At 56.4% G+C, this 26,634-nt stretch overlaps 1 protein-coding gene across 1 annotated transcript in view; it reads right to left on the minus strand.

Moving 5' to 3' along the window:
- The window catches only part of DHX37 (DEAH-box helicase 37), a 30,469-nt gene that overhangs the window by 2,114 nt on the left and 1,721 nt on the right, over nt 1–26,634 (minus strand). The window contains exons 2-22 of the mRNA XM_012535524.3: nt 24,265–24,434; nt 21,342–21,454; nt 19,447–19,777; nt 17,199–17,347; nt 15,937–16,029; nt 13,814–13,910; nt 12,813–12,926; nt 10,013–10,114; nt 9,676–9,790; nt 8,997–9,092; nt 8,711–8,793; nt 8,014–8,146; nt 7,483–7,559; nt 6,931–7,163; nt 4,995–5,106; nt 3,529–3,635; nt 3,181–3,369; nt 2,637–2,761; nt 2,419–2,535; nt 978–1,150; nt 76–190 (exon numbers count right to left, since the gene is read on the minus strand). Of these exons, the coding sequence (XP_012390978.2) occupies nt 76–190; nt 978–1,150; nt 2,419–2,535; nt 2,637–2,761; nt 3,181–3,369; nt 3,529–3,635; nt 4,995–5,106; nt 6,931–7,163; nt 7,483–7,559; nt 8,014–8,146; nt 8,711–8,793; nt 8,997–9,092; nt 9,676–9,790; nt 10,013–10,114; nt 12,813–12,926; nt 13,814–13,910; nt 15,937–16,029; nt 17,199–17,347; nt 19,447–19,777; nt 21,342–21,454; nt 24,265–24,434 (2,844 nt within the window). The remainder of the gene's footprint in view (nt 1–75; nt 191–977; nt 1,151–2,418; nt 2,536–2,636; nt 2,762–3,180; nt 3,370–3,528; nt 3,636–4,994; nt 5,107–6,930; nt 7,164–7,482; nt 7,560–8,013; nt 8,147–8,710; nt 8,794–8,996; nt 9,093–9,675; nt 9,791–10,012; nt 10,115–12,812; nt 12,927–13,813; nt 13,911–15,936; nt 16,030–17,198; nt 17,348–19,446; nt 19,778–21,341; nt 21,455–24,264; nt 24,435–26,634) is intronic.

Below are 26,634 nucleotides of genomic sequence, written 5' to 3' on the forward strand. Positions count from 1 at the left end.
TCTCCCCTCAAGGGCCCAGCGGCACGGCTCACCAGAGCCACGCGGGTCAGGCGAGGGGCTGGCCAGCTGCGCTACCTTTCATGTACATCTTGGTGGTCTCCACAATTTCCTGGTAGACCACAAACTCAGGGAGCTCCCTGAAGAGCACGGAACTGGGGTGGATGAAGACTGGGTCGTCGAGGAGGGGGGTCTGCGAGAGAGACGGCGGGTGGGCGTGAGTCTGGGGCATGCATGAGCGCCAGGTGAGCCTGACCCCCTGAATCCAGTTACACCCTCAGCCAGGAAAGGAGAGCATCCGTCAACCGACGAACGGCCACCCTGGCGGCGTGTGTCCGCCGACGGAGCGCGTACCCTGCCGTGAGAGGTACAGACACGGGCAGCAGCGCGACCCGCCAAAAAGCACAGCACTGAGCGAAGAAAGCCAGTGCAAGAGGCCACGCAGTGGAGGATCCCACTCGTGTGAAACGCGTAGAACAGCAAATCCGTAGAGACAGAGAACAGATTCACGGGGTGGGGAGACTCAAGAGAAAATGGGGAGTGGCCACAATGGCTATCCGGAGTCTTTTTGGGATCATAAAAACGTTCTGAAATTACTTGTGGTGCTGGGCGCACAACTCTGAATAGACTAAAACCCCTTGAATTGTACACTTTACAGTGGCCAGTTGTATGAGATGTGCTTCTATCTCCATTCAGTGAAGTTGGGGTGAAGCTCACGCCCAAGGGAGAAGCGGCTGCACCGTCACCCCACCTTGGCCCTGGGTGGGGCCTTCCCAGAGGCGGCGGGACCCGTGACCCGGGAGGATAGGCCCACCCACGCCCAAGGGTCCCCCCGGCTGCCCCTCACAGGCGTCCTGACGTTGCCCAGAGCTGGGCGTCTGGAGTGCCCCGGCTGCCAGGATGTGAGACGGAGGGCAGGGAGGGCGGGGGGCCCGGGCGCAGCGACTGCCCTGCTGCCCATCCCCGAGCCAGTGTCCAACCTTGTAGGCGTTCTTCCACTTGTCGTCCAGCAGGTCCTCACTCTGGACCCTGCGGGCCAGGTGGTCACCCAGGCCGGCCGTCACGATCTGCCGCAGGTAGGTCACCTGGCTCTCGGAAGGCGGCTGCATCTTGGGGTCCACGAAGAGCCCGGCCTCGGGGCACATGGCGTTGACTGGGGGCAGACCGAGGCGTGAGGAAGGCGAGGCGGGGGCTGGCTCCACCCGGCCTTCTGGAAGGCCCCACGCTGATCAGCTCGGAGCTCTGGCCTCAGCGACCTGCGCATCTCGGCCCCCGTCCACCGAGGATGCCCACCCACACCCATGCCTGCCTCGTCCTCGGGACGAAACCCCAATTCCCTTGCGGGCGGCGGACTGTGCTGCCGCGAGAGCTCGCACTTGACTCCCTGTCGGCCTTGGGGCAGGGAGCACGCCCAGCCAGGAGACGTGACAGACGAGTCACGCTCTCTGCAGGACAAGTGTGGAGGCCACCTCTCCCCTCGAGGGCCCTGCGCTGCTGAGCCCAGGCGCGCGATGCAGGGCGAGGCCTCCTTCTTCTGCATGAGAAGGATCTGAAGCTCTGGAACACTTGGCAGGTGGGGAGAAAGGAGGTGGGGCTTTGGGCCCTGCTGCTTGTGGCGGGAGGAGGCGGCAGGGACAAAACGAGAGGAGCAGGACGGGGGACGCAGGTGGGGAGAGTGGGCTTGCGGATCTTAGCTCCCTGACTGGGGACCGAACCCATGGCCCTACAGTGGAAGCATGGGGTCCTAACCACTGGACCGCCGGGGAAGTCCAGGGCTTTCTGTTCTGACGTTTGCAAGGTAAATCTGTCTTCCCTACAAAACCTTCAGTGACACCTATGTTGTTTAACTTAAAAAGCGAGAGAAGAGGAAAGAAACAGGAAGAAGGCAGAACACGGACAGGACGCAGAAGACCTGCCACCCACGCCCAGCCCTGATGTGGCTTCAAACGGGTCCGGTCCCCACCACCACTCAGACCAACAGGAGCGGAAAGCAGGGGCTGAACCGTCCGCTGCTCCCCGACTCCAACAAGAGGGGCCCCTTCCACTGCTGGAGAAGCAAACCAGGGCCAGACCCTACTCGGGAGCAGGGACCCCTGCACGAGGCTGCTGGGCAGGAGGTGCGGCCAGCAGCTGGTCCAGGCCAGAGCCGGGACAAAGGGTGACGAGAGGGATGTCACCAAGGAAAGGATGAGACGGACAGACAGCCTGACGGGAGAGCGTGCATATGTCACTGCCCTGCTCGTGTGCGTGTCCTCGAAGGACCACCAAAGTGGCGAGCACTAAAACAGATTTTAACGAATAGGTGAATTCACAAATGTGGACTCTGTGAATAACGGAGATCGACTGTACGTGGGTGACATCGCTCAAAAGCGACTTTAAACGTCAACGGGGTCAAGTTCTCTGCCGGGCGCAGGGCCGTACCGGCAGTGGTCAGCTGGCTCCTCAGGCGCCGGATCTCCATCATGGCCCTATACCGCAGACCGTTGGCCTCACAGAACTGGGGAGAGCAGCCCGCGTACTCGCAGGCTCCCACGGCGCCTGTGGATGGGGGGGGGGGGGGCGTCACTCATTCTCGCTGCCCCGTCCCACCCCGCGTGACCTCCCCACCAGCCACACTCCACGCCACGCAGGGCACTCACCAAGCAGCACCATAAGGTCCCCGAGTTTCAGAGAGGCTCCCTGCCCCGCCCAGATCCTCTTCATCTGGGCTACCCGGGCCCGCTTGCCCTTCAGCCTGGCGAGCTCCTCGTCGCTGGCAGCTGGCCTGCGAACACACACACCACCCAGGCTGTTGCCCTGGCCGCGCACGGCTGCAGAGGCAGGGAACACGCCAGTTACCCAGGGTGAGCCCCAAAATGCCTGGTGGGGTCACTGATCAACATGACCACGACCGTGGGAACTCCCTGGCGGTCCAGTGGTTAGGACTCTTGCGCTTCCACTGCAGGGAGCATGGGTTTGATCCCTGGTCAGGGAACTAAGATCCCACAAGGTACACAGCATGGCCAAAAACAAAAACAAAAACAGAAACAGAGCTCGGTAGAGATGAGAACACTGCCAGACGCAGGGCGGCGAGGGTCTCGCACAAGACCACTCAACAGGTCAGTGATGCCCAGGAGGCCGGGCTCCACACCGTGGCACAGCCGAGGGCAGGCGGCCCCCGAATGCCCAGTCCCCGGCCCCCACCTGTCCAGCTCCTCAAACAGCTCCCGGACCGTCATGGCAGCCACGATGGTGATGGCGTACGGCAGGCAGTCGTGTTGCCTGCTCAGCGCCAGCATCTTGGCGTAGCGCGGTGCCACGGGGAACGTGGCCATGGTCCTGCCCAGCTCAGTGATGGGGCAGCTCCACCGGGACCTCTGCAGCTGCTTCACCCTGGAGGATGGAGGTCTGTGGTGGGTGCGGGGGAGGCTCCACGAGAAGCCTTCGGCCCAAGAGGCCTGGTGCTCGGCCAGCTTGGGAGAGGGGAGAGGGGAGAGGGCAGGGAACGGGGCGGGACCTGGGCTCCCCACTTCCCCCGAGCTCCTGCCCTACCTTTCTGTTTTTGGGGGCGCCTGCAGGGCACCCAGTGCGATCAGCAGCTCCTCGGCGGCGATGAGGGCCTCCACGGACGGGGGCGTCGGGAAGGGGAAGTTGATGACCTGGGACACAGGGAGACATGGCAGGAGACAGGTGAATGCGGAGGAGGAAGCAGGGGACCAGGCCTGGCAGGAGGACGGCGCTCCTACTGCCTGCCGTCCGAGCACCACTCACGCTCAGAACATGGGACACGGGGGCCTGGACACACGCAAAGTCCACGTGCCGGGGAAACTCCACAGGCCCTCTTCCTTCATTCATTCACATCATCCACTCACTCAGAAGCATGTACTGAGCACCTCGTGTGCGCCAGACGCTGTTCTTGGCGATGGAGATAGAGAAAACAAGACAAGGACTCAGCCTCCATTGAGCTTTCATTCAGCCAGAAGGGGCCGCAGACGACCAGTGAGTATACACGAGAATAAACGTCATCACAGGAGAAAATGTGCCCAGACAGTGAGATGATCAGGGAACAGATCAGGGACAGGGAGTGACCGGGGTCAGGGAGGGTGGCACCTTAGAGTGACCAACTCAAAACAAGCATTAAAATAAGCATCTGTACACAGATGTTCACAGCGCCACTAGGCACGGCAGCCAAAGGTGGGGACAACCCAGATATCCATCGATAGTGGATAAACCAGGGTCCATCCCTACGATGGAGTGTGACCCAGTCATAAAAATGAACGAAATTCTGACACGTGCTACAGTGTGGACGAACCTTTAAAACACAACACTGCTAAGTTCAGCTGTGGATGGTCCAAACAACAGAAATATAAAACAGGTATCGATTTATAATATTTGCTGAAATAAACTGAATCTGATTCAAACTGTCAGCTAGGTTCTTTGACACTGAAAATAAAATACCAAACATAACTAATGTAAAGACTTTTAGCAATGAAAAGCATGATCCTATCTTTTCTATCATCTTACTGTGTATTGAACTGGTAAATGAAGTTTACATTGGCTAAAAAAAACCCCGAGAAAAACAAACCACGATGCTGAGAGAAGCCAGACAAAAAAGGACAAATATCACATGATTCCATTTTTATGAAATGTCCAAAATGTACAATCCGTAGGGACAGCAAGAAAGCAGCCTCGTGGGTGTCAGGCGCTGGGGGGAAGCGAGGGCTGGGACTGACTGCTGACGGGGGCGGTTCTCTCTGCCTGCGCCAGCCCTCCTGGAGCAGGGCAGAGGCGGGCACCCCTGGACACACTCAGTGGGTGCAGCACTGAGGAGGTGGGGGGCCCACAAGAAACCGGCAGGGGGCTGGGCAAGCACCACAGGGCTCAGCTCCTCGAGCTTCCTGGGCCGCAGGGAAGGAGGAACAGCCCGTGAGGGGCTGGGGTCGCCCTTGCCCCCCAGACCGGACACAGGTACCCTGGCAGATCAGTGGGGTGATGGCAGGGCTAGGGCTGCAACTGACCTTTTCAATGTTGAGAGCTTTCATCTGAAGGGTCAAGTCTTCGACAGGTCTCCGGGTGATTTCAGGAGGGGGGAACTTCTCAAAGTCCCCGAAAACCGCAGATGAATACAGTCTGAACAGAAGGAAGCACCAGAGACTAAGAAATGTTAAGTGAATAAGGAAGAAACTCGGCCCAACTACCTGGCATTGAATCTTGACTCCACCACTTCACTAGGCAAGGGGTTTACCCTCTTCCTGCCTCACTTTCCTCATCTGTGAAATGGGCGAACATAGCAGCTGCCCCGTTGGGATTGGTGAAGATACTTCAGGTATCTTCACATAAGACTGCTTAGAACTGCCTGGCACACGGCACTCGGGATGTTTTAACTACTTTATTGCTTACGAGTTTTCTTGGCATAGTTTCTCAATTTTCTTTTCTTTTGTAATGTAAAGCAACGTTGAAAAGAACAGCATACAGCTATTGAAAACAAATAAAACCCAGCATACAGACTGGGAGAAAATATTTGCCAATGATGCCTCTGACAAGGACCCAACACTAGGATTATAGAAAGAACACTTACAACTCACCAATCAAAACACAAACAACCTGACTGAAAAGTAAATGATAGGGACTCCCCTGGTGACACAGTGCTTAAGACTCCACGCTCCCAATGCAGGGTGCCCAGGTTCGATCCCTGGTCAGGGAACTAGATCCCACGTGCATGCCGCAACTAAGAGTTCACATGCCACAACTATGGAGCCCACGAGCCACAGCTAAGGAGCCCACGAGCCTCAACTAAAGAGCCTGCCTATGGAGCCCGCCTGCCGCAACTAAGACCTGGCACAACCAAGTAAATAAAATAAAATAACAAATACTATAAAAAGAAAAAAAGAAATGATGGATCTGAATAGACATCCCTCCAGAGAACACACACAAATGGCCCGTAAGCACGTGAAAAGATGCTCAACGTCATTAGAGAAATGCAAACCAAGACCACTGTGAGATACCACCTCGTACTTTCATTTTTATAGAGTAGAAAATAGCGAGCATTGGTGAGATGTGGAGAAATTAGAACCTTCGCACGCTGCTGGTGAGAATGTATAGATAAAATGGAGTAGCCGCCGTGGAAAACAGTCTGGTCGTTCCTCAAATTGTGAAACACAGAGTCATCGTACAACCCAGCAATTCTACTCCTAGGTATATACCTGAGAGGCAGGGGAACAGACGTTCAAATACTTGTACATGAGTGTTCACGGCAGCACTATTCACAGTGGACAAAACGTGGACGCAACCCAAGAGTCTATCCACAGATGAATGGACAGTGAGACGTGGTCCCTCCACGCAACGCGTGTTACTCAGCCATTAAAAGGAACGAAGCACTGACACAGGCAACAGGGTGGATGAACCTTGGAAACATGATGCTGAGTGAAAGAAACCAGACACGAAAGGCCACGCACTGTCCGATTCCATTTAGGGAAAATGTCCAGAATGGCACGTCTGTAGAGACAGGAAGTAGATGAGTGGCTGCCGGGCGCTGGTGGGCTGGGAGTGGTAGCGAGATGCGGGGAGAAACTGATTAATGGGTACAACTGATAAATGCGGTCTCTTTGGGGGTGAAGAGAACGTTTAAAAATTAATAGTGGCGATGGCTGCACAACACTGTAAATAGACTAAAACCCACAGAACTGCACACTTTAAATGGTGAGTTTTATGGTATGTGAACTTTACCTCAAAAAAGGTGTTAATAAAACAAAACAAACATCGAGGTGCTAATAAACACAGGGCCTGACGTCAGCAGCAGAATCAAGAAATAACACAAATGCCTGAAAGCCAACAGAAAAGGGGGTGCGAAGGACGGCTTCCAGCAGGACACGGGACCCCCCTTTCCTCGCCCGTGGGTGGGTGACCACTGCACAGTGGCCCCAACGTCACTGGAGGGGCCCCCGGGAGCCCCACCTGTAGCAGTGGCCGGGCTCCGTCCGGCCCGCACGTCCTGCCCGCTGATCAGCCGAGGCCTGGGAGACCCAGGTGATGCGGAAGGAGGACACGCCGGTGACACGGTCGTAGTACCGCTTCTTGACCTTTCCACAGTCCACCACGTACTTGATGCCTGGGATGGTGAGGGACGTCTCGGCCACATTGGTGGCCACAACACACAGCCGTGTCCCCTCTGGGGTAGGTTGGAAGACCTAGGATGAGGGGACGGGAACAACAAGAAAATTGACCTTTGTCCCACCAGAGTCAGGGAAGAATTTGTGGGACAGAGGTCAGAAGAAGTCAGCCAGGCGGGGCAGGGCCTGGAGGTGACTCTCCTCGCCTTGGGCCACTGCTCCCCAACTAAATGAGGGAAGCGTTTCCGTCCTCCGAGGAGATCCCAATACCCTCTCAAAAGTCTGGGGCGCTGATCAGACAGCTGACGGAGAGGGTGACGTGGCGCCTGACCTGCTCCCACCTCAACGCCTTTGGGCGCTCCCCACCGGGCATCCATCCCAGGCCCCGCACGGTTACCTGCGCCTGCTTCTCCGGGGCCAGCAAAGAGTAGAGGGGGAGCACACGGAGGGGAAGCGAGGCATCGGGCTGCTCACCTGCAGGGGAGGCAGAGGCCTGCGGCACCCAGCTCCCCTGCTGCCCAGCAACCCTGCCCGCTCCGCCGGGGAGGCCCCCCTGCAGCCCCGCTGCCAGGGCTCAACCCTGGGCACTGGCAGAGAGGGTCAGCAAAGCCAGCCACGCTGCAGCCTCTCCTCCTCGGAAGAGCCCCAGGCCCTGTGTGGGGACCCCTAAGGGCTTGATTCTGCCCCCCCGCAAACCCCCAAGGCCTGCGTTCACCCAGCAAAGCCAAGCCCGGGGTTGGCGCCCCCATTACAACCGGCACAACAGAGACCTGAGGGCCTCCTCTGTGTCAGGCGGTTTCAGGAGCTCAGGGGACAGCAGGGGGCAGAGCAAGCAGGAACCCCAGCTCCCCTGGGGCTCGTTGCTGGAGAGGGCCCATCGCTCAACCCAAGCCCACGCAGTGGGAGCAGAGGCCGCGGCGGGTCCCACCTCCGTCCGTCCCGTCGTCCCCTAAGTCCAGGTCCAGGTCGGAGCCCAGGGACTCCTCGTCCATTTCCCTGTCCTCGTCACCTCCGCCCGCTGGCAACACCGAGTAATTGTCCAAACTGATCTGGGGCAGCGTCTACGGTAAACAAGACATTAGCACCGCGGGCTGCGAGGGACCCTGCGTAGAGACCGGCATTGCGAGCAGCGCCTGCGGCCACGTGACCCTGGGCGGGTCACTCGACCCCGTCCTGCGCCGGTGTCCTCACCTAAGAGCCGGGGATGATCACGGGACTTCTCGAAGGGCTGCCGTGACGATGCTATGAGCTAACACACGTGCAGCCCTGAGACCACTGCCCTGGGCATCCACGCAGGCCCTGCTCAGGGCTCGGGGCTGGGCCTTCCAGAAATTTCCTCCAGGCCCCCAGTACAGGGAGCCTGGAATGTTTTAAGTCGCAGCCCACCCTGCAGCCTCCAGAGCGGCACCAGTCAACCCCTCCCTCCACGGCAGGAAGGTTCTAGACCCCTGCTGCCCAGCAAGGCCACCCACAGCCCCAGGTGTGTCTAACACGACTGAGGACTTGAATCTTAATTTTATTTGGTTTTAATTAAATTTACAGCTGTGCAGCCATACAGGGCTAGCGGCCACCACATGGACAAGGCGGCTGCAGAGCCTGAGCTGCCCCCTCCGGCCTCTACGTACTGTGGCCTTGGCCTTCCTCGCCCGAGCCTGCGACTTCTTAAACCTCCGTGTTTCTTCTACCGAATCTTTCTGATCGTCCTTTTCTGGGAAAAGATGAGCCAGTTAGGGAGCAGGCCACCTTGTGGCTGGTGCCAGGTCATCAGGGTCCCGGGCAGGGTCACTGCATCAATCACCGTTCACTGGGGGGACGGGAGGGCGGGCAGAGGGCCGGCTCTCTCCGGGAGGCTCCGAAGCCCAGGCTGACCGCCCGCAGCCTCTCGGGTGAGGGGCTTCAGCTTGGGCTTACCTGGAGGCCTGGGCCTGGCGACCGGGAAGGCTCTCCTCAGCCTGCGGCACAGCGCGTGCACCTCTGCCTGCCCCGTCAGGAACACCAGGATGCCGCCTGTGGGGAGAACCAGCCCCGCCGTGACCCGCTCGTTCACGCAGCAGACGCTGCCTTGGCCGTGACCGTGTGCCAGGCCTTGATCTGAGAGCTGGGGCGCAAGGAAGTGCTGATCAAACCAGGGCTGCAGAGGCCCAGACAAGCAACGGGCAGCTGCCCGCACACCGAGGGCGCTGGGACAAGGAGCTCAACAGTTGCCATGGGAGCCGGCGTCCCATCCCCCGGTATGAGCCCAAAACACGGGGAAAGCAGCTCTCCTCCGGGGAAGTGGGAGCAACCCAAGGGTCCATCACCTGGTGAACAGAACTAATGGAGCACGTGCCACGGGGATATGGTGAGAACTGTGAGGGGGTCAGGAGTGAGACTCAGGTGGGACACCTGTTCACCTGCCCTGCGTCTGTGGGGACAAAAGGCACCCTCCACCCCCTCACCCCCTGCCCAGTTAGTCCCTGAAGCCTCGTGATCCTTGGGGCGGAACACGGCAGGGCAGGTGCTGTGAGCGCTCTGGACCAGTGACGACGCTGAGGCACAGCGAGGCCGAGTGACCCCGAGTCCCGCTGCCTCCTCCCGGCCGGGGCCTCACCTGCGGGCAGCATGTGGTGGATCTTGCAGACCTTTCGGAAGCACTCCTCACTGTAGTCGTCTAGCGGCGTCCGCTTGTTAAAATGCACGGTCACCGGGAACTGCCGGGACTCAACCTACGAGGACGCCCAGGGAAGCACGGGGTCGGGGTCGGGGGTCAGGGGTGACCTGAGCCCAGGCCCGGGCCCTCCCCTTCCCTGAACTCTCTGACCACGAAGGTCTCCGTTTGGTGCTACGATCCCACCCACCTCCCCCGCAGCAGGCGTCCTGCGCTCTGTCGCAGTCGACAGAGGGGCCCGGCCTCCCCCGGCACCCTGAGACCCCGGCCAGGGCGGTACCTTGATGACGGGGGGCGGCTGGGTGAAGAGCCGCTGGTTCTGGGTGAAGTCCTCCACCCGCAGCGTGGCCGACATGATGAGCAGCTTCAGCGGCAAGTGCCTCTGGGGGACGACAGACCGGGGGACCCATAGCCGCCCGGGGCCAGGAACACTGACGGGGGGCAGGGGGGGCCCTTGGGGGAGACCTGCCCTGCCCTCCTGGCCTCCCTCCAGCCCCACCTCGCCTCAATCCTCAATCCTCTTCCTGGTTGCCAAAGATCTAAGAAAGAAGTGGGCGGCAGTGGCTTGTTAAAGGAGCCCTTAAGATACCCCCCAAAGGGACTTCCCTGGTGGCGCAGTGGTTAAGAATTTGCCTGCCAATGCTGGGGACACGGGTTCGAGCCCTCATCTGGGAAGATCCCACATGCCGCGGAGCAACTAAGCCCATGAGCCACGACTACTGAGCCTGCGCTCTAGAGCCCAAGAGCCACAACTACTGAGCCCGTGCGCCACAACTACTGAAGCCCGTGAGCCGAGAGACCATGCTCCGCAACAAGAGAAGCCACCGCAATGAGAAGCCCGGGCACCGCAATGAAGAGTAGGCCTGCTCGCCGCAGCTAGAGAAAGCCCACGCACAGCAACAAAGACCCAACACAGCCAAAAATAAACAAACTAATTAATTTATTTAAAAAAAAAGATAGATAAGGGACTTCCCCGAGGGACTTCCCCGGTGGTCCAGTAGTTAGGACTCAGTGCTTTCACTGCCGAGGGCGTGGGTTCAATCGCTGGTCAGGGAACTAAGATCCCCGCAAGCCGTGCAGCGTGGCCAAAAGGAATGAAAAAAAGATTCCTCCAAGTCAAGCTCTGATGGTGTGAGACGAGACGGGAGGGCCGAGCCTGGGGTCCACCTGGCACACCGGCACAATGGGTGTGGTGGTCTCAGCCCTCCCTCCCCCTCGATGTTGTGACTGCGGTGGCGGGTGCCTGGTTCTCAGCCCCCTAGGCAGCACCTACTGTGCCCCCTGGCGGGCTCTGCTCTCGAGCCCTTGGAAGCTGTCCTCTGAGGCTCGTAAGGTCCAAACCCCAAAGTTCAGCGTTTTCGGTGAACAGAAGCCAAGGTGAGAGGCACGGCGCAGACCAAAGGCCCCGTCTCCTTCCTGCAACAACCTCCCCGTCTGCCCCAGCCCGCGCACCTCCCTGCATCTCCTGTTCTCCCCACCTCCCTCACTCCGCTCCGCCACCCTAGGCTGCCTGACAGTCCTCAACACACAAATCCAGACCATGGCGAGGACTAAAATCACGGGAAGTCCCAAGCGTGGGCGAGGACGTGAACTGGCAGCCTGTACCCTGCTGGCGGGAACATAAGGGACGCAGCCGCTGCGGAAGATGGTCTGGGATGGTCGAAATGGTTAAACGCAGAGCTCCCATGGGGCCTGGCAGCTCTGCTCCTGGGCACAGACCCAAGAGAAAGGAAACAAGTCCACACGGAGACCCGGACACGGACGTTCACGAGAGCCAAAACGCGGAAAGAGCCCAACTGTCCTCCAACAGATGAATGGATATATGAAATGTGGTCCCTCCACACACGATGACTCAGCCATAAAAAGGAAGGAAGCACTGACACAGGCCACAATGGAGATGAACTCTGAAAATGTGCTAAGTGAAGGAAGCCAATCACAAAAGGCCACATGTTGTGTCTTTTCACTTACATGAAATACCCAGACTAGGTAAATCCCCAGAGACAGAAAGTACCCTGACGGACGCCTGGAGATGGGGGAGCGCAGGAGGACGGGGTGACAGCCAACGGGCACAGGGCTTCTTTTCAGGGTGACAGAAATATTTTAAAGTCGATCGTGGTGATGATATAACAACTCTGAATATGCTAAAATCCACTGAATCGTACACTGTAAGGGCATCCATTATGTAAAATAAAGTCCCAACCCCCCCCCACCAAGATATCAGGATAACACCTGCCCCAGGGCCTTTGCACCGGCTATTCTCCGTTCTCAGAATCTCCTCCCACCAGTACCCCTCCTCACTCACTCACTTCCTCCAGCCCCCCACTCAAAGGTCACCCTCTCAGTGAGTCTTCTCTCACTACCAACCCTCCACCTTCTGCCTGGCACTGCCCCCTCTCCCCGTCTTTGTCCGTCACCAGCTCACAGGTTTTCTGAGTTTGCTTACTGTCAGTTGCCCTCATGAAAATGGAAACCCCACAAAGGCAGGAGCCTCTGTCCTGTTCACTGTGATGTGCTCGGTGCCTGGCACACAGCACACACAGACCGGATGTCTACTTGATAAAGGTTCTGGGCATGGTGAAGTGCTGACCTCTCGGCGGGGCTGGCAGGGGCCAGCACAGGACTGCTCCACAGAGCTCCCACCCCAGGGCAGCAGCCCTCTGACGTCCGCCCCTGCCTGATCTGGCGTGGGGGAGATGCAGGCAGAGGCAGACCCCAGGCCGGGCGCAGGGCAAGCATCTCAGAGCACGTGGAGCATAAGGGCTTGGCTGGGCGGCCCCACCAGCGCTGCGGGTTCCAAAGACCCGGCTGGCGTCTCAGAGCCGGCTGCAGTGGAGCCTGGCCCACCACGGTCTCCTTGCTTGAGCCTGTTGCTCTGGACAGAGGGAAGGGTCACAGTGGATGAGGCTGGACCCAGGACAGGGACCACACAAGGTCTGTTTACACCAAGACCCGCAGCCCAGCACCGGGCCTGGGGGGTCCTGTCCCGGGAGACCCTCTCACGGCAGCAGCCTGGGTGTAGACCGCCGTGGGCTGTGGGAGCCGTGGCCTGGGACTCGGGGCTCCCCGGCACCCTCACCTACCTTCTCCCGGAGACACACTATGCGGGACAGGAGGCCGATGAGGATGTCAGTGTACACGCTCCTCTCGTGGGCTTCGTCAATGACCACCACCTTGTACTTGAGCAGCAGGAAGTCCTGGTGGGGGAGGTCGGGGGTAAGGCCAGCCAGCCGGGCCTGAGCACCCCAGGGTCACTGTGCACCCCAAGGTGCCTGCTCAAGGAGCCCCTCTGGTAGCCAGCACAGATCTGACAGCACTTGGCCTGCGGGGAGTCCTGGCCTATGACCCCGGGCCAGTTGCTTCACCTCCCAGGCCTCTTTCTTCATCTGTCAAATGGGACAACGGGACCCATCTCACGGGGTCATGGTGAAGTTTCGATGACAATTACTATCTGTAAAGTACACAGCACGGGGCCTGGGCCCTGGCAGAGAAATTTCTAGAGAAAAGGCAGCTACGATCTCTTAGAGCTGAGCTACCAAATGCAGATGCCCATGGGGCGGGGAGGGCAGGCAGGAAACAGGAACGAGGGGATGCTGGCTGGGGACCAGGGGCAAGAGCTCAGCGCATGCCATATAGGAAGGGGCCATCGACACCACAACACACTCACAGCCACCGTCCCAGGTGGCCTCGAGGCAGGAGTCACCTCTGCTCTCCCAGTGACCCCTGCCCGGGGGACGTCATACAGCCCAAGAGAAGCAGTGTGCATTTGGCTAACACACAGTCTGTGAACCAAACCACATTGAAAATACAAGTTCACGTTTAACGAGCACTTACGAGGTGGTGTGCTAAGGTGCTTTCGTGTGTCACACGATTTTTGCTTCAAAGCAATTAGGAGGAAGGTACCAGCTTGCAGATGGAGAAACCAAGGATCACAGAGGCTGCGTAACTTGCACAAGGTCACACAGCAGCACGGTGGTAAACACAGTGGTTTGCCAACATTCACTGCTCACACCCCAGGTGACAGCCTAGCCCCCCGCCCCCAGGCTTACCAGCCTTGTTTTGTGACACCAGATGAGCAACCAACCTTTTGGATTTCCTTGAGCAAGACGCCATCGGTCATGAACTTGATTCTGGTCTCTTCGGTCACATTTCCCTCGTATCGGATCTGATAGGAGACGACCCTGTGGGCACAGGCTACGGCTCGGTCCCCCAGAGCTGCAGCTGCCTGGGGCTGCAGCCGTGCGGCCACTCCAAGGTGGGCAGAGGAGCAGGCCTGGTCCCGCTGGGCAGGCGGCCGAGGGGAGGGCCCACCGGCTCCCCCAGCAAGGCCCGGACACAGGCCCACCCCGCCTCCCTCTCCAGGAGCTGTCACGGGCAAGTGAAGAGCACGTCAATCAAACACACACACGGACCCTGGCTGGAGCCCGATGTGAACAACCAACTGTAAAAGCTGTTTAGGAGACAACCCGGGAAATGGGAACACGGACCGGAGCACACTCTGGAGTTATGATACACTCTTTAGTGGCGGTACTGCAGTTATGTTTTCAGAATCCTATTCTTAAAAAAAAAAAAAAAAAAAAAACAAACCAGGGACTTCCCTGGTGGTCCCGTGGTTAGGACTCTGTGCTTCCACTGCAGGGGGCACGGGCTCGATACCTGGTCAGGGAACTAAGATTCCCCAAGCCTTGGGGCGCGGCCAAGAAAACAAACAACCCAAAAAAACCCCAGACTCATGATCTTTCAGCCCCGCACAGTGAAACACTGAGGCTGAGATGATGCAAGACCTGAGACTTGCTCCAAACTGGGTCTCGGATACGTGGGGGCTCATCATACGAGTCTCTCCACTTTTGTACACGCTTGAAGATTTTATACTAAAAAGCTGAAAAGAATTGGCCTTCCCTGGTGGCGCAGTGGTTGAGAATCTGCCTGCCGGTGCAGGGGACACGGGTTCGAGCCCTGGTCCGGGAGGATCCCACATGCCGCGGAGCGGCTGGGCCCATGAGCCATGGCCGCTGAGCCTGTGCGTCCGGAGCCTGTGCTCCGCAACGGGAGAGGCCACGATAGTGAGAGGCCCGCGCACTGCGATGAAGAGTGGCCCCCGCTTGCCACAACTAGAGAAAGCCCTCACACAGAAACGAAGACCCAACACAGCCACAAATAAATAAATAAATTTAAAAGTTGAAGAGAATGAAAGGGGCAGCTTTGTATGTACTGTAATTTTCAAGGTACGCATTGAAATGCCACAAGAAAGATACAGAAGGGCGTGTATACAGAAGGGCGTGCCGTTCACGCAGCAGCCAGACAGCGAGAAATACAGAGACACAGAACTGCCCGTCTGTGCACACGACTGTCTAGGAGGAGCCACAGGAAATGTGCAGCAGTGGCTGCCACCGGGGAGGGGAGCTGGGGGCGCCTCGCCCACTTAAGACGCGAACAGAACAAGGCTCCCCAGTTTGCGTGCTGGGCCCAGCGGGGCCAGGGTTCTGTCCCCAGAGCCAGGATGGGCCTGACCCATGGCAGGTCCTGGTCGGTAAACATCTGATGCCAGTGTGGGTGGCGGGCACTCTGCCTCTATACGATTCTGTGCTTTCTTTTTTCTTTCTCCTTGGCCGCGTGGCGCAGCTCGTGGGATCTTTGTTCCCTGACCAGGGATGAAACCCAGGCCCTCGGCAGCGAAGGCGTGGAGTCCTAACCACTGGGCCGCCGGGGTACTCCCTACAGGTCAGACCACACTGGACACGCTGCCCCTTCCAGCCCGAACTGGACGGTCTGGGCTGAGACACAGGCGTCTGCGTTACCAACACGGCGCGGAGCCGTCCTCAGGCCAGGGCTGTGCTGTGTTCAAACTGCTTCCCGAGGCAAGTCCTGCAGCCTTACTGCCGGGAGAGGGCTTTCCTCCTGGAGACCTGAGCTGTAAACTAACCCGGCCACGCTATTCGCCTCCTGCCTGCCTTCGGCCACCTGCTGCTCTGCTCTGCCCTCAAGGCCTGTAAGGGCCACTCTGTCCCCTCACTAAGGGCCTGGCTGGCTTGTCCCTGCTTCACGACGCCCCTGGCAGGAGGGTCCTACTGTCGGCATGTAGGGAACCGCCCTGTGCTTAGATGCAGACGTGGCGCCCTCCGGGGGAACGAGGGCCTGTGCCGTGGCTCAGGTCTGGTGGGGCCAGAGGGCCACCCCCAACTCTCCCATAGGAGGCAGAGCCCTCACCGTGGTGACAGATTCATCTCCTTGGCCACTCGCTGGGACATGGCCATGGCGGCCACTCGGCGGGGCTCCGTGACACCAATGATGCTGTTGTCACTGGGGGAGGAGAACACAAGGCATCAGGAGGGCTCCGCCCCACCCGTCTGCCCCGAAGTCACATGTGGCTCTGGAAGCGGCCCTCACTGGGGGTGACGGGACACGGGCGCCAGGCAAGGCACCACAGCATCACTTAACAACAGCAAAAGGGAACGGCCCACAGGGCATTCTACAGGAGACGCTCCGACAATCACGGGGCCAAGGGGTCCAGGCAGCCGCAAAGAAGAACGAGGCCTAGTGGACCTGAGCCTGCAGCCGGGGGGCTTGTCCAACCCAGCCGAGCACACGCGCCTCCACAGAACCTACCCAGGGGACGGGTGGTGGATTCTGGGCAGGAAACAGTTGACCCAGCAGGCCCGAGGCTGCTCTCCCTACAAAGCTCTGCTTCCAGGGCAGCCCCTGGCTGGTGTCTGGGATCCTGGATTTCAGGAGGGCTCCCGCCTCTCCCTGACGGACAAGAGGGGCTCCCTGTGCCTGAACTGCTTGTACAAACAAGGTTGCTCATGCTGACACCTGCTTTCCTTTGGGGAGTCTAGAATTGGGTAGGTACCAGGCAGAGGCCGCCTGTGTGACCAGCCCCAGTAAGAACCCTGGGCGCTGAGCCTCTACTGGGCGTCCCTGTTTGATGACATCTCACACGGGCAATGAAGCGTGTCCTGTGTGACCCCCGCCCTGGGAGACGGCTCTGGGGGCCTGGGCCTGGTTCCCCCAGACTTCACCCCGTGAGCCTTGCCCTTTGCCGGCTGTGCTTTGTGTCGTTCACTGTAATATATCACAGCCGTGAGTACGATTACATGCTGGGTCCTGGGAGTGTTCCCAGCAAATTGCTGAACCTGGGGGTGGTCTTGGGGACCCTGACACACATGGGTCGGAAGGGCCAACAGGAGTTGACACGCCATCCCTCCCACCAGGAACCAACCTAAACGTTTTACACAAATTCAGTCATTTCATCTACATAACAATCCCGTGAAGTAGGTGCAGTGATGAACCCTATGTCACAGCTGAGGAAACTGAGGCCCAGAGAGGTTAAGGAGCTTGCCCCAAGTCACACAGCACGGCAACGGCAGAGCCGGAATTAGATCCCCAGGAGCCCTGCTCCTAACAACGTCCGGGGGCCACGTCTCACTGTCACCTGAGGGACCTGTGGGGACCCTGTGGCCAGCCCCCACCTGCTGTAGCCTGCTTCGTAGAGAAACTGGGGCACCTGGGTGGTCTTCCCGCTGCCGGTCTCGCCGCACACGATGACAACGGGGTGCTCGGCCACTGCCTCCATGATCACTTGTTCTTCAGAGAGAATCGGGAGCTTCAGCCGCTCTTCCTGGCGAGAGAGGGGAAGTCAGCGCTCACGGAATGGGGGTGGGGGGTTGTCGTCCCCTGCAGAAGGGCGGAGGGGATGGGGGGCTTTGCTCAAAGCAAGATTACGTAGGGTGACGTGATTCCTATAAAGGCAGCAGCCGGCATCCAGCCAAGGGGAACAGGTGCGCTCGCTGGAAGCCCTGACGGCTGGGGAGGGGCAGAGACATGGGCTGGGTCCTCGGGGACAGCGTGGTGCAGAGAAGCCCCTCTGGGCACAAGGAACTCTTGCCTGCTGCTGGGGGGAGACTACACTCACGGCACAATCACTTCGGCAAACAACCGGGTGCTAATTTTACCAAAATCGAGATTGTGAGATACAGTGATTCCTCTCCTAGGTACTCACACGTGGGTGCGCGTGCACACACACATACACAGTGAGGGAGAAGTTTCCTGAACCCCTGCTTGCCCTTGTTATGTGTGAAGCATGCTAGCACGCTAATTTTAAACATTCTGTTCTCTATCTCTATTCCATTCCATTGGTTTAAAAAAAAAAAAAAGGTGCGGCCATCTCACGACTCCACAATGGCTGTGACTTCCAGTTTGTAAACGCTGCTCCCCCCCAAATTTTTGTACCTGTGGCTTTGAGAAAAAGGCAAGAATGTTTAAATCAGCAGTGAAGATGGTAGCAAAAAGCTAAAACCACCCAAATGCCCAGCCAGAGAAGGGTACTTAAAATGGGCTCTATTCACGCAACGTAATGCTCTATAGCCGTGAAAACAAAGCAAAACAAAACAAAACCCAGACGGACCTTGGTGACACACATCTACACGGATAAACACATCTCAGGAACACCATGCCGACTAACAAGTAAGTAAAGTGCTGAAAAATATATATGATGCGAGGCCGCTTATAAAAACAGGCAAACCTAGGCTTAAAAACATGCACGTGGAAAAACCACAGAGAAAGGCGGGGATGAACCCCAGGGGGCACCAGGGACACTGGAGGGCGGAGCCCGGGTTCCTGAATGGCCGTGTGGAGCAGAATCTCACACCCCAGCTCGCAGAGGACGGCATGGGGCTCTGACGTCACCTACAAGGAAACCTTTGTGGCGTGAAGCCAGCGGCATATCAGGGTCTGTTAGAGCAGTCAGCTCACCCTAATTGCTTATATATCAGCACACAAAGTACCCGTGACTGAAATCACCTCATTTCCACAATCCAATCTGTGGTTTTAAACAGCTGCTCTAAGACCCAGGAACCCTCTGCCTCAGGCCTTTGCTCATGCACTTCTCGGTGTGGGACGGCCCCCATGCTCTCATCTGGTCCCTGAGCTCTCGACCCGGATGCCCTCCCTGATGAAGCCAGGCCCTCCTGTGACCCCCGCTCATGGTATCCGATCTTGCCCTCCGTGGCTCTTGTCCCATGTGTGGTCGACCTCGGTCTCCCCTGCTGGACCGAGAGCTCCGAGACTGCAGATCGCTCCACCTCCTGTGCTGGCCCACAGCACGCGCTCCGTGGAAACGTGTGGACGGAACCACCACCCGTGGCGGGCCAGACCCTGCGGCATCACCAGCCTCACGGCTCCCCAAGTGCGTTCCATGGGCCTCGGGCTTCACCTCCCTGAATCTCGTTGTCATGACAACCCAGTGAGACCCTCATTTTACCAGACAAGGATACGAAGTGTAGAGAGCCGGAGTCCCTGTGAGTAGACGGGTACCCCCATGCTACGGACGAAAACGAGGCCCAGAATGAGCTGGAAGGTGGGGGCACCAGCACTCCGTTCCAGGTCAACTGACTCCAGAGCCCAAGCTCTTGTCCCAGTGAGCAGATGCCTGGACCAGGACCTGTGGTCAGAGGCTGAAGGTGATGGTAACCAGACGATGATACGGGCAGCGGACACCCATCTCAGCAGCCCCGACCACGTGCCAGGCACCCACTCGTCAGCCCTACAACAACCCTGCAAGGTGGGTACAGCTATCCCCCTTTTCCAGGCAAGGAAACTGAGGCACAGAAGGCAATGCAACCTGCTCAGATCCTGGGATGCCCTCTCTCTGCACCCTCAGCCCCCTCACAGCACTGACCTGAGCACCTAAGCCCTTAATCAAACACCAGAGAGGCCAACCTGCATTTCAGGGGAGCGGTTCACGGGGACGAAGACAGCGGGCTTCGCCGGGGGCCTGGCCAGGGCAGAGGCTGCCGCAGGAGGAGCTGGTGGAGGGAGACCACTGGGCACTGGGCTCTGGCCCCTGGCCCCGGGCGGAGCTGGTGGCAGATGCGCTGGGGACGACCCTGTACCGGCCTCTGCCGGCTCGTCCGCTGGGGTCTCCTCGGGTCCAGACTCCGCTGAGGACTCAGACTCCTCCTCTTCTGCCTCCTGGTGGTGGCGCTTCCGGTGGGCCCCGCTGAGGCTGCTGACCTTCTCCAGACCCTGGGCTGCCATGCTGTCGGGCTTCCTGCCGGGAGAGCCAGAAGTCAGAGCCTAGGACGGGCCAGTCAGCCTGAGGCAGCTCTGGGTTGCTGCAGGCTCCTCAGAGGCCAGGACGCAAAGGTCACGCCCCTCCCTGCCGCAGGGCCTTTGCACCCGCTGTCCATGCTCCCTGAAGACAACTGCTCCCTTACTTGATTCCAAGGACGCCTCTCAGGAGGACTCTCCCTTACCGTGTAGCCTCAATCACCTCCCCCACCCCCTCCATCCCCTTCCACCTGCTCTTTTCTGCTTAGTGCTCACCAGCACTAAATATATATGTATTCACTGGACCACTGCCCATCTCCCCACCATAGAATGTGAGCTTCCTAAGGGAAGAAATTTAATTTTTGTGCACTGCTCTATTCCTAGGGCCCACAGGAGAGCCTGAGATGCAGTTTGCACTTGATAAATAGTCGTTAAATGCACAAGGCTTAACAGGCCAGTACTGGAAATGAGCAGAGAGGGCCAAGTGTGAAAGCAGTGGGCAGGGGCGTGGGCTGGGGGGAGCACACTGGCCCCATCTAGCACCAGCTGCTCTGTGGGAAGGCCAGCTGGTGTGGCCACATCATCCAACTGGTCAAGACCAGGGGGGACCCTGGATTTTAATGTGAAATCTCCTAATTCTTAAATGTTGACTGTTGAATAGCGTCTCCCCAAAATTCATGGCCACCCAGAATGTGCCCTTATTTGGAAACAGGGTCTTCAGGATGTCATTAAGATGAGGTCATACTAGATTAGCATGGGCCCTAAATCCAATGACTGGTGTCCTTATAAGAAAACAGAGACCCAGGGGACTTCCTTGGTGGTCCAGTGGTTAAGACTCCATGCTCCCAATGCAGGGGCCATGGGTTCAATCTCTGGTCGGGGAGCTAGGATCCCGCATGCTGCGTGGCCAGAAAAAAACAAAAAGAAAACAGAGACCCAGACACAGACAGAAGGCCATGGAAGACACACAGAGGATGCCACGTGACGACGAGGCCGAGACTGCAGTGACGTGTTTACCAGCCACGGAGTGCCCAGGATGGCTGGCATCACCAGAAGCTGGGGGAGAGGCTGGAACAGATTCTCTGGCCTCCAGCAGCAACCAACCCCACCAACACCTTGACTTTGGACTTCTGGCAGTCAGAACCACAAGAATAAATTCCTCTTGTTTCAAGGTCCCCAGTTTGTGGTGACCTGTTACCGCAGCCCTAGGAGACTCATACATGTGCAGAAGATCCAAATGTCTAATGATGCTACGTGAACCAAACAAACCTGCTAATGGGCTAAATCAAACCCTTGACCTCCTTGATGACAACTTCTAGCCTACTCGTCCCTGCAAAAGCTGGAAGGACCTGTAAGGCAGGACTCAGCGCTGCAGGAAAACGCCAGCATCCTGTGCACGGTAGGATAGTTTGCATTATCTGAGGCCTCTACCCATTTGAGGCATTTTAGCACACGCGTCATTGCAAATGTATTTTCTCATAACCCCAGAAGATGCCATGACCCTTGAGCCCCCCTGGGAGCCCTGGCGGGAAGGACGGGCTTCAGGGAGGAGCCAGCCGACTCACTCTTTGGTGCGGTACATGCGGTCCCCGGTGCCCAGTTTGGATGTGGTGTAAAACAGTCTCATCTCAGCTTCCGAAACCTGGACTTCGCTCAATTTCTGGAGCATCTCTGCTCGCTGGGGAAGGAAATGAGTGTGTTACACATTTGGCATCATGATCCCCTCTTCAGAAGGGAAGCTGAGACTCTAAATAAAATTCCAGCATCACTAACACCTACAGTCTTTTTTAAACCAAAGGTCAAACTGTAATTACCATCCTTCATGGAGTTCTTAACGCCGACAGACGCGTGAGCTTAGGGTGGCTTTCTGCCCCCTTACGGAGTCTGGGGTTGGATAAACAAGGCTCTCTTTGCACCATGGTGTGTCGTAAGGGAAGATCATCGACTATCCAGATGCCCATCAACGGGATACGGAATAAATAAAGTAGGGCCCATTTGTATAACGCAAGACTTCCCGTAGTTAGTACATGGGAAGAAGAGCTGAGTGTGTGACAGGAAGTGGTCCCCACTCTGCCTTGAATAAAGCAGTGAGCGGGGGCGGGTCCAGTTGGTTCCTTTCCCCGGGTGAGCAATTCATGAGTGTTTGTTTTGTTATTCTTGAAATTACACAGATATTTTATATCTGCTTTTATACGTGTTTATGTGTATATATATATATATACACACACACACACACACATTTCGTAATCGATAAAAAACAACGTACAGAACAGCAAGAAAAGATGCTCACAGCATTCAAATAGGACACACGCACAGGACAGTGAGCCTCCCCTGCATGAAGGGCTCCAGGGACCAAGCGTCAGAGCTGCTAACGGGAGGCCTGTGTGTCCCCTGGTGGACACAGCACGCCGTGTGGTCACCATGCCAGAAAGACTAACGAGAGAGACTCTCCTGAAGCCTCTAGATCAGGGCTTCTCAGTCTTCACACCACTGGCATTTGGGGCCGGATCATTTTTTTGATGTTATGCGCACTGCAGGCTGTTTAACAGCATCCCAGACCTCTACCCCCCAGATGCCAGTAGCGTCCCCCAAATCGTCACAACCCCAAATATGTCCAGATTTGGCCAAATGTTCCCGGGAGGGGGGGCGCAAAACGGTCCCAGTTGAGAGTCACTGCCCCAGAACCAAATACCAATTTATAGGAAATTCGGAGGGTGGAAGACCATGTTTATATCAGAGATTAAAAGTTTTTAATCCAGACTGTGGGAAAGTCTCTGAGACAAACAAACCAATCTCTCCAACAAATATAAGGAGAAAAGACAAGAGATGCGGGTGGAGAGCATCTATGAAACAATTAGAAATTTGACTATTTACTGGATATCTAATGGTATTTTGAAAAAATTTAGACATGCTAATGGCATTGTGGTAATTTGAAACGGTCCTTATTTTAGAGATGCAAACTGAAATATTCAGAGATATGTATATGGGTTGAATGGTGGCCCTCCGAAGACATATATCCATGTCCCAGAATGGGATCTTATTCAGAAAAAGGGTCTTTTTAAGTTAAGGGTAATTAGCTTAAGGATCTCAAGATGAAATCCTGAATTATCCAGGTGAGTCCTAAATTCAAAGACAAGTGTCCTTGGGACTTCCCTGGCGGTCCAGTGGTTAAGACCCTGCGCTTCCACTGCAGGCGGCACAGGTTCCATCCCTGGTCAGGAACTAAGATCCTGCATGCCACATGGTGCAGCCAAAACATTTTTTTTAAAAAAAGAAGGGCTTCCCTGGTGGCGCAGTGGTTGAGAGTCCGCCTGCTGATGCAGGGGACACTGGTTCGTGCCCCGGTCCAGGAAGATCCCACATGCTGCGGAGTGGCTGGGCCCGTGAGCCATGGCCACTGAGCCTGCGCATCCGGAGCCTGTGCTCCGCAACGGGAGAGGCCACAGCAGTGAGAGGCCCGCGTACCGCCAAAAACAAAACAAAACAAAACAGAAAAACAAAAGAAAAAACAAAAAAAATAAAGAAAAAGAAAAAGACAAGTGTCCTTATCAGAGATACACAGAGGAGGGACACACAGGGGAGCAGCCCACATAAAGACAGAGGCAAAGACTGGAGCAATGTGGCCATGAGCCGAGGAAACCTGGAGCCACAGGAGCTGGAAGAGGCCAGGTGGGACCGTCCCCTGGAGACTTCAGAAGGGGCACGGCCCTGCTGACACCTCGATTTCAAGCTTCTGGCTTCCAGATCACTGAGAGAACACATTTCCATTGTTTTAAGCCACCCAGTTTGTGGTCACTTGTTAAGGCAGCCACAGAAACTAGTACAGATTGATGCTGCCTGGGCTCTGACCCAGGGGGTGGGAAAGTGACCGGCTGTGGAGATGACCAAGGTTGACCATGAGCCTGACAACCGTTGGAGCTGATGTCAGGTACACTGGAGTCCATGACACTGTTGTCTCTACCTTTATATATGTTTGAATTTCTCATTACAAATTTTTCTCCTTAAAAAAATTTTAAGCAAAAAAGGTTAAAATTCTCCAGAATGAAGTTAAAAAATAAACAACAAAATGAATGAGGGGGGAGAATAAAAAGTGAGCACGTTGATCGACCAACTCCTGGTTCAACAAACATGTGGCGTCCACAAAGCTGGACCTGTCCCAGACTGACAGATACCCAAGTAGCACATCTCCCAAGGACTGGAAAGGTTCTGGATCTGTGTGTCCCATATGGGGCACTAGTCACACGTGGCTATTTGCATTTAAGTTAATTAAAACCAAATCACATTAAAAATCCAATTCCTCGGCCACACTGGCCACATCTCAAGCGCTCAACAGCCACATGTGGCTGGTGACCACTGTACTGGACATTGCAGACACAGAACTTGTCCCTCCTTCTGGAAAGTTCTATCCGACAGTCCAGCCACAGGGATCACGTCGGGGGTCACAGACACCCCGACCCATCCCTCGCTGTGCAGACAGAGCGTGCATACCTGGAGCTTCTTCTCCTTCTGGTCTAAGATTCTCTGCAGCATCTTCCGCTCTTTCTTGGTCAGGGGTTTCTTCTCCTTCTTGGACAGGGGAGGGGCTTTGGTCTTCTTCTTCTTCTTGCCGGGCAGGACGAGCGCGTTGCTTGCATCGACTCCTTTCAACGTGCCCTTATCTGAAAAGACACGCTTGCCTGACCCACAGCCCTGGAGGATAGAAAGCGCGGACGCCTGCGAGTCTCAAGATGCTGCGTTAACGCCGTTTTCCTCCGGGCTGACCCTCCTGCCCACAGTGAGAGCCACCCGGGCACCCGCATAGGAATGGGGGCGCAGGCCCGTCACACCTTCATTCCACCGGTCCACCCAGCACCTGCCACGGGTCAGCCGTCCTCGCGTTGCGGGGAGAGGGATGGGGGCGCAGCAAGGAGGGAACAGGTTGCAACAGCGCCTCCCTCCCAGCGGGGCCCTGTGTTCAGCGGGGCCATCTTTATAATAAACCATCTTTACAATAACTCTGAAAGACGCTCTCTCACACGTGTACAGTGGACTGAGTACCAAGCTTGCGTCACATCTATTTTTAAATGGTGGAGTCTGGGACATCCCTGGTGGTCCAGTGGTTAGGACTCCGCGTTTCCACCACCAGGGGCACGGGTTCAATGCCTGGTCAGGGAACTAAGATCCCAAAAGCCGATCCCAAATCAGGTGATTTGCTTCAACCTACTGCAGCACCATGGGGAGGAGGGGGCTTGGGGAGCACCTATTTCTGCCTGACACCCAACGCTGGAGTCCCCGTACAGGCAGTGTCTGACTTTTATTAACTGCTCAGGCTTTGTACAACTTTATGACATTACCAAGTGTAGGAGAGGTTGTGTGCTCCTCAGTAAGAAGAATGAGACTATTTTAAGCAATGCAAGCCATCCATTCTGCAGTTCTCAAACAAATTAAAAGCAGGGGGAGAAAAAGAAAAGAGTGTATAGCAGCATTTTCCAAAGGCTCCAAATCGTGTGACATGGTGACAGCTAAAGGAGTGTGTGCTTGTACGCACTTGTGTTTCAAAATCTCTCGGTTTTAATTTCTAATACGGTAAATATCGACAGACACAACCCACACTAACAAAAGCACTTTGGGGTCCTCAATTTTTAGGAATGTAAAAGGGTTCTTGGTGCAAAAAATTTGAGAACCACTGTGCTATAGAAAAAAAGGGGGGCGGGGGAGATGTGCTAAAAATAAAAATAAGAAAAAGGGTGATATTGGATCGGGGAAAGCTCTTTGAAGAAGGTAACCTGTTTTATATTCTTGTAAGATCCCTCTGGCCCCTGAGAAAGGCAGGAATAGACAGAGATGTCTTGTTCTGGGGTGAGAAACAACTTTCCCCAAATCTTTGAGTCTAAGAGACCTCAGGTCCCTCTGCTCTCACCCAACTGTCAGTCCAGGGGTCTTCTGCCCTCTTAGAGGGGCCATCTCACTTCCTGAGCTGTCACTGCTGTTACAATGGATGACGCCCATCACAGGACAACATCACATCTCTACAGCTTGTCTTCTTTACTTTTCAAAGCATTCTCGTTTCAGTCACAAACATATTCTCCCAAAATACCACCTCCATGACTCTGAGAGCAGGTAGGATGACTGTTACTGCTGGACCCATTTGACAGCTGAGAACACTGAGGCACAGAGATGTCAGGCGACTTGCTTCAACTCCCAGCCTATCCCTGAAACTTCCAAGGAGGGAATTCGGACTCCAGATTCCCACTCTGACAATCTTTCCTATAACCCCACTGCCTTCCGGGCCCAAGAGGAGAGTGTGGAAGAAGAGGCTGATTAGCGGGTCGAGGGAAGCAGGCTTCCCCAGCGGCCCCGGCTCTCTCTCCCTCCCTCCACCTCCTGAATCTAGACTCACTCTTCCCTAACACCTAAATCTGCTTGGCCCTCAGGGATCCTATACAAGCAGCTGGATGAGTCCAACTTTGGAATGTGTTCGGTCTCAGGGGCCTGCAAGACAGCTGAATCCATCCAATCACTTCAGCCCAACTCTCCCCCGAAACTGGACCCATCATGGTCGCCGATGGCCTCTCCAGTGTTACATCCACGGTCCTTTCTCTCCCTGCCTGAACCCACAGCCACATTTGACACAGAGGGCAGGTCTTCCTCTTGGTCCCCGGACAACCACACTCTCCCAGGGTTCTCTTCCCACCTCACTGGACCGGACTCATTACCTCAGCGAGCCAGTCTGGTCTTCAGACTTCAAATAAATATCATCCATACACAGATGACTCCAAACTGCTTCTCCCCTGGACTTGCCTCTCTCAAGCGTCCGATTCAGCAGCTGCCTGCTGACCCTTCTGCTTGGATATCTGACAGGCCCCCCAAACCACTCAT

This window comes from Orcinus orca, chromosome 15 (genome assembly GCF_937001465.1).
Source record: "Orcinus orca chromosome 15, mOrcOrc1.1, whole genome shotgun sequence".
Lineage (NCBI taxonomy): Eukaryota > Metazoa > Chordata > Mammalia > Artiodactyla > Delphinidae > Orcinus > Orcinus orca.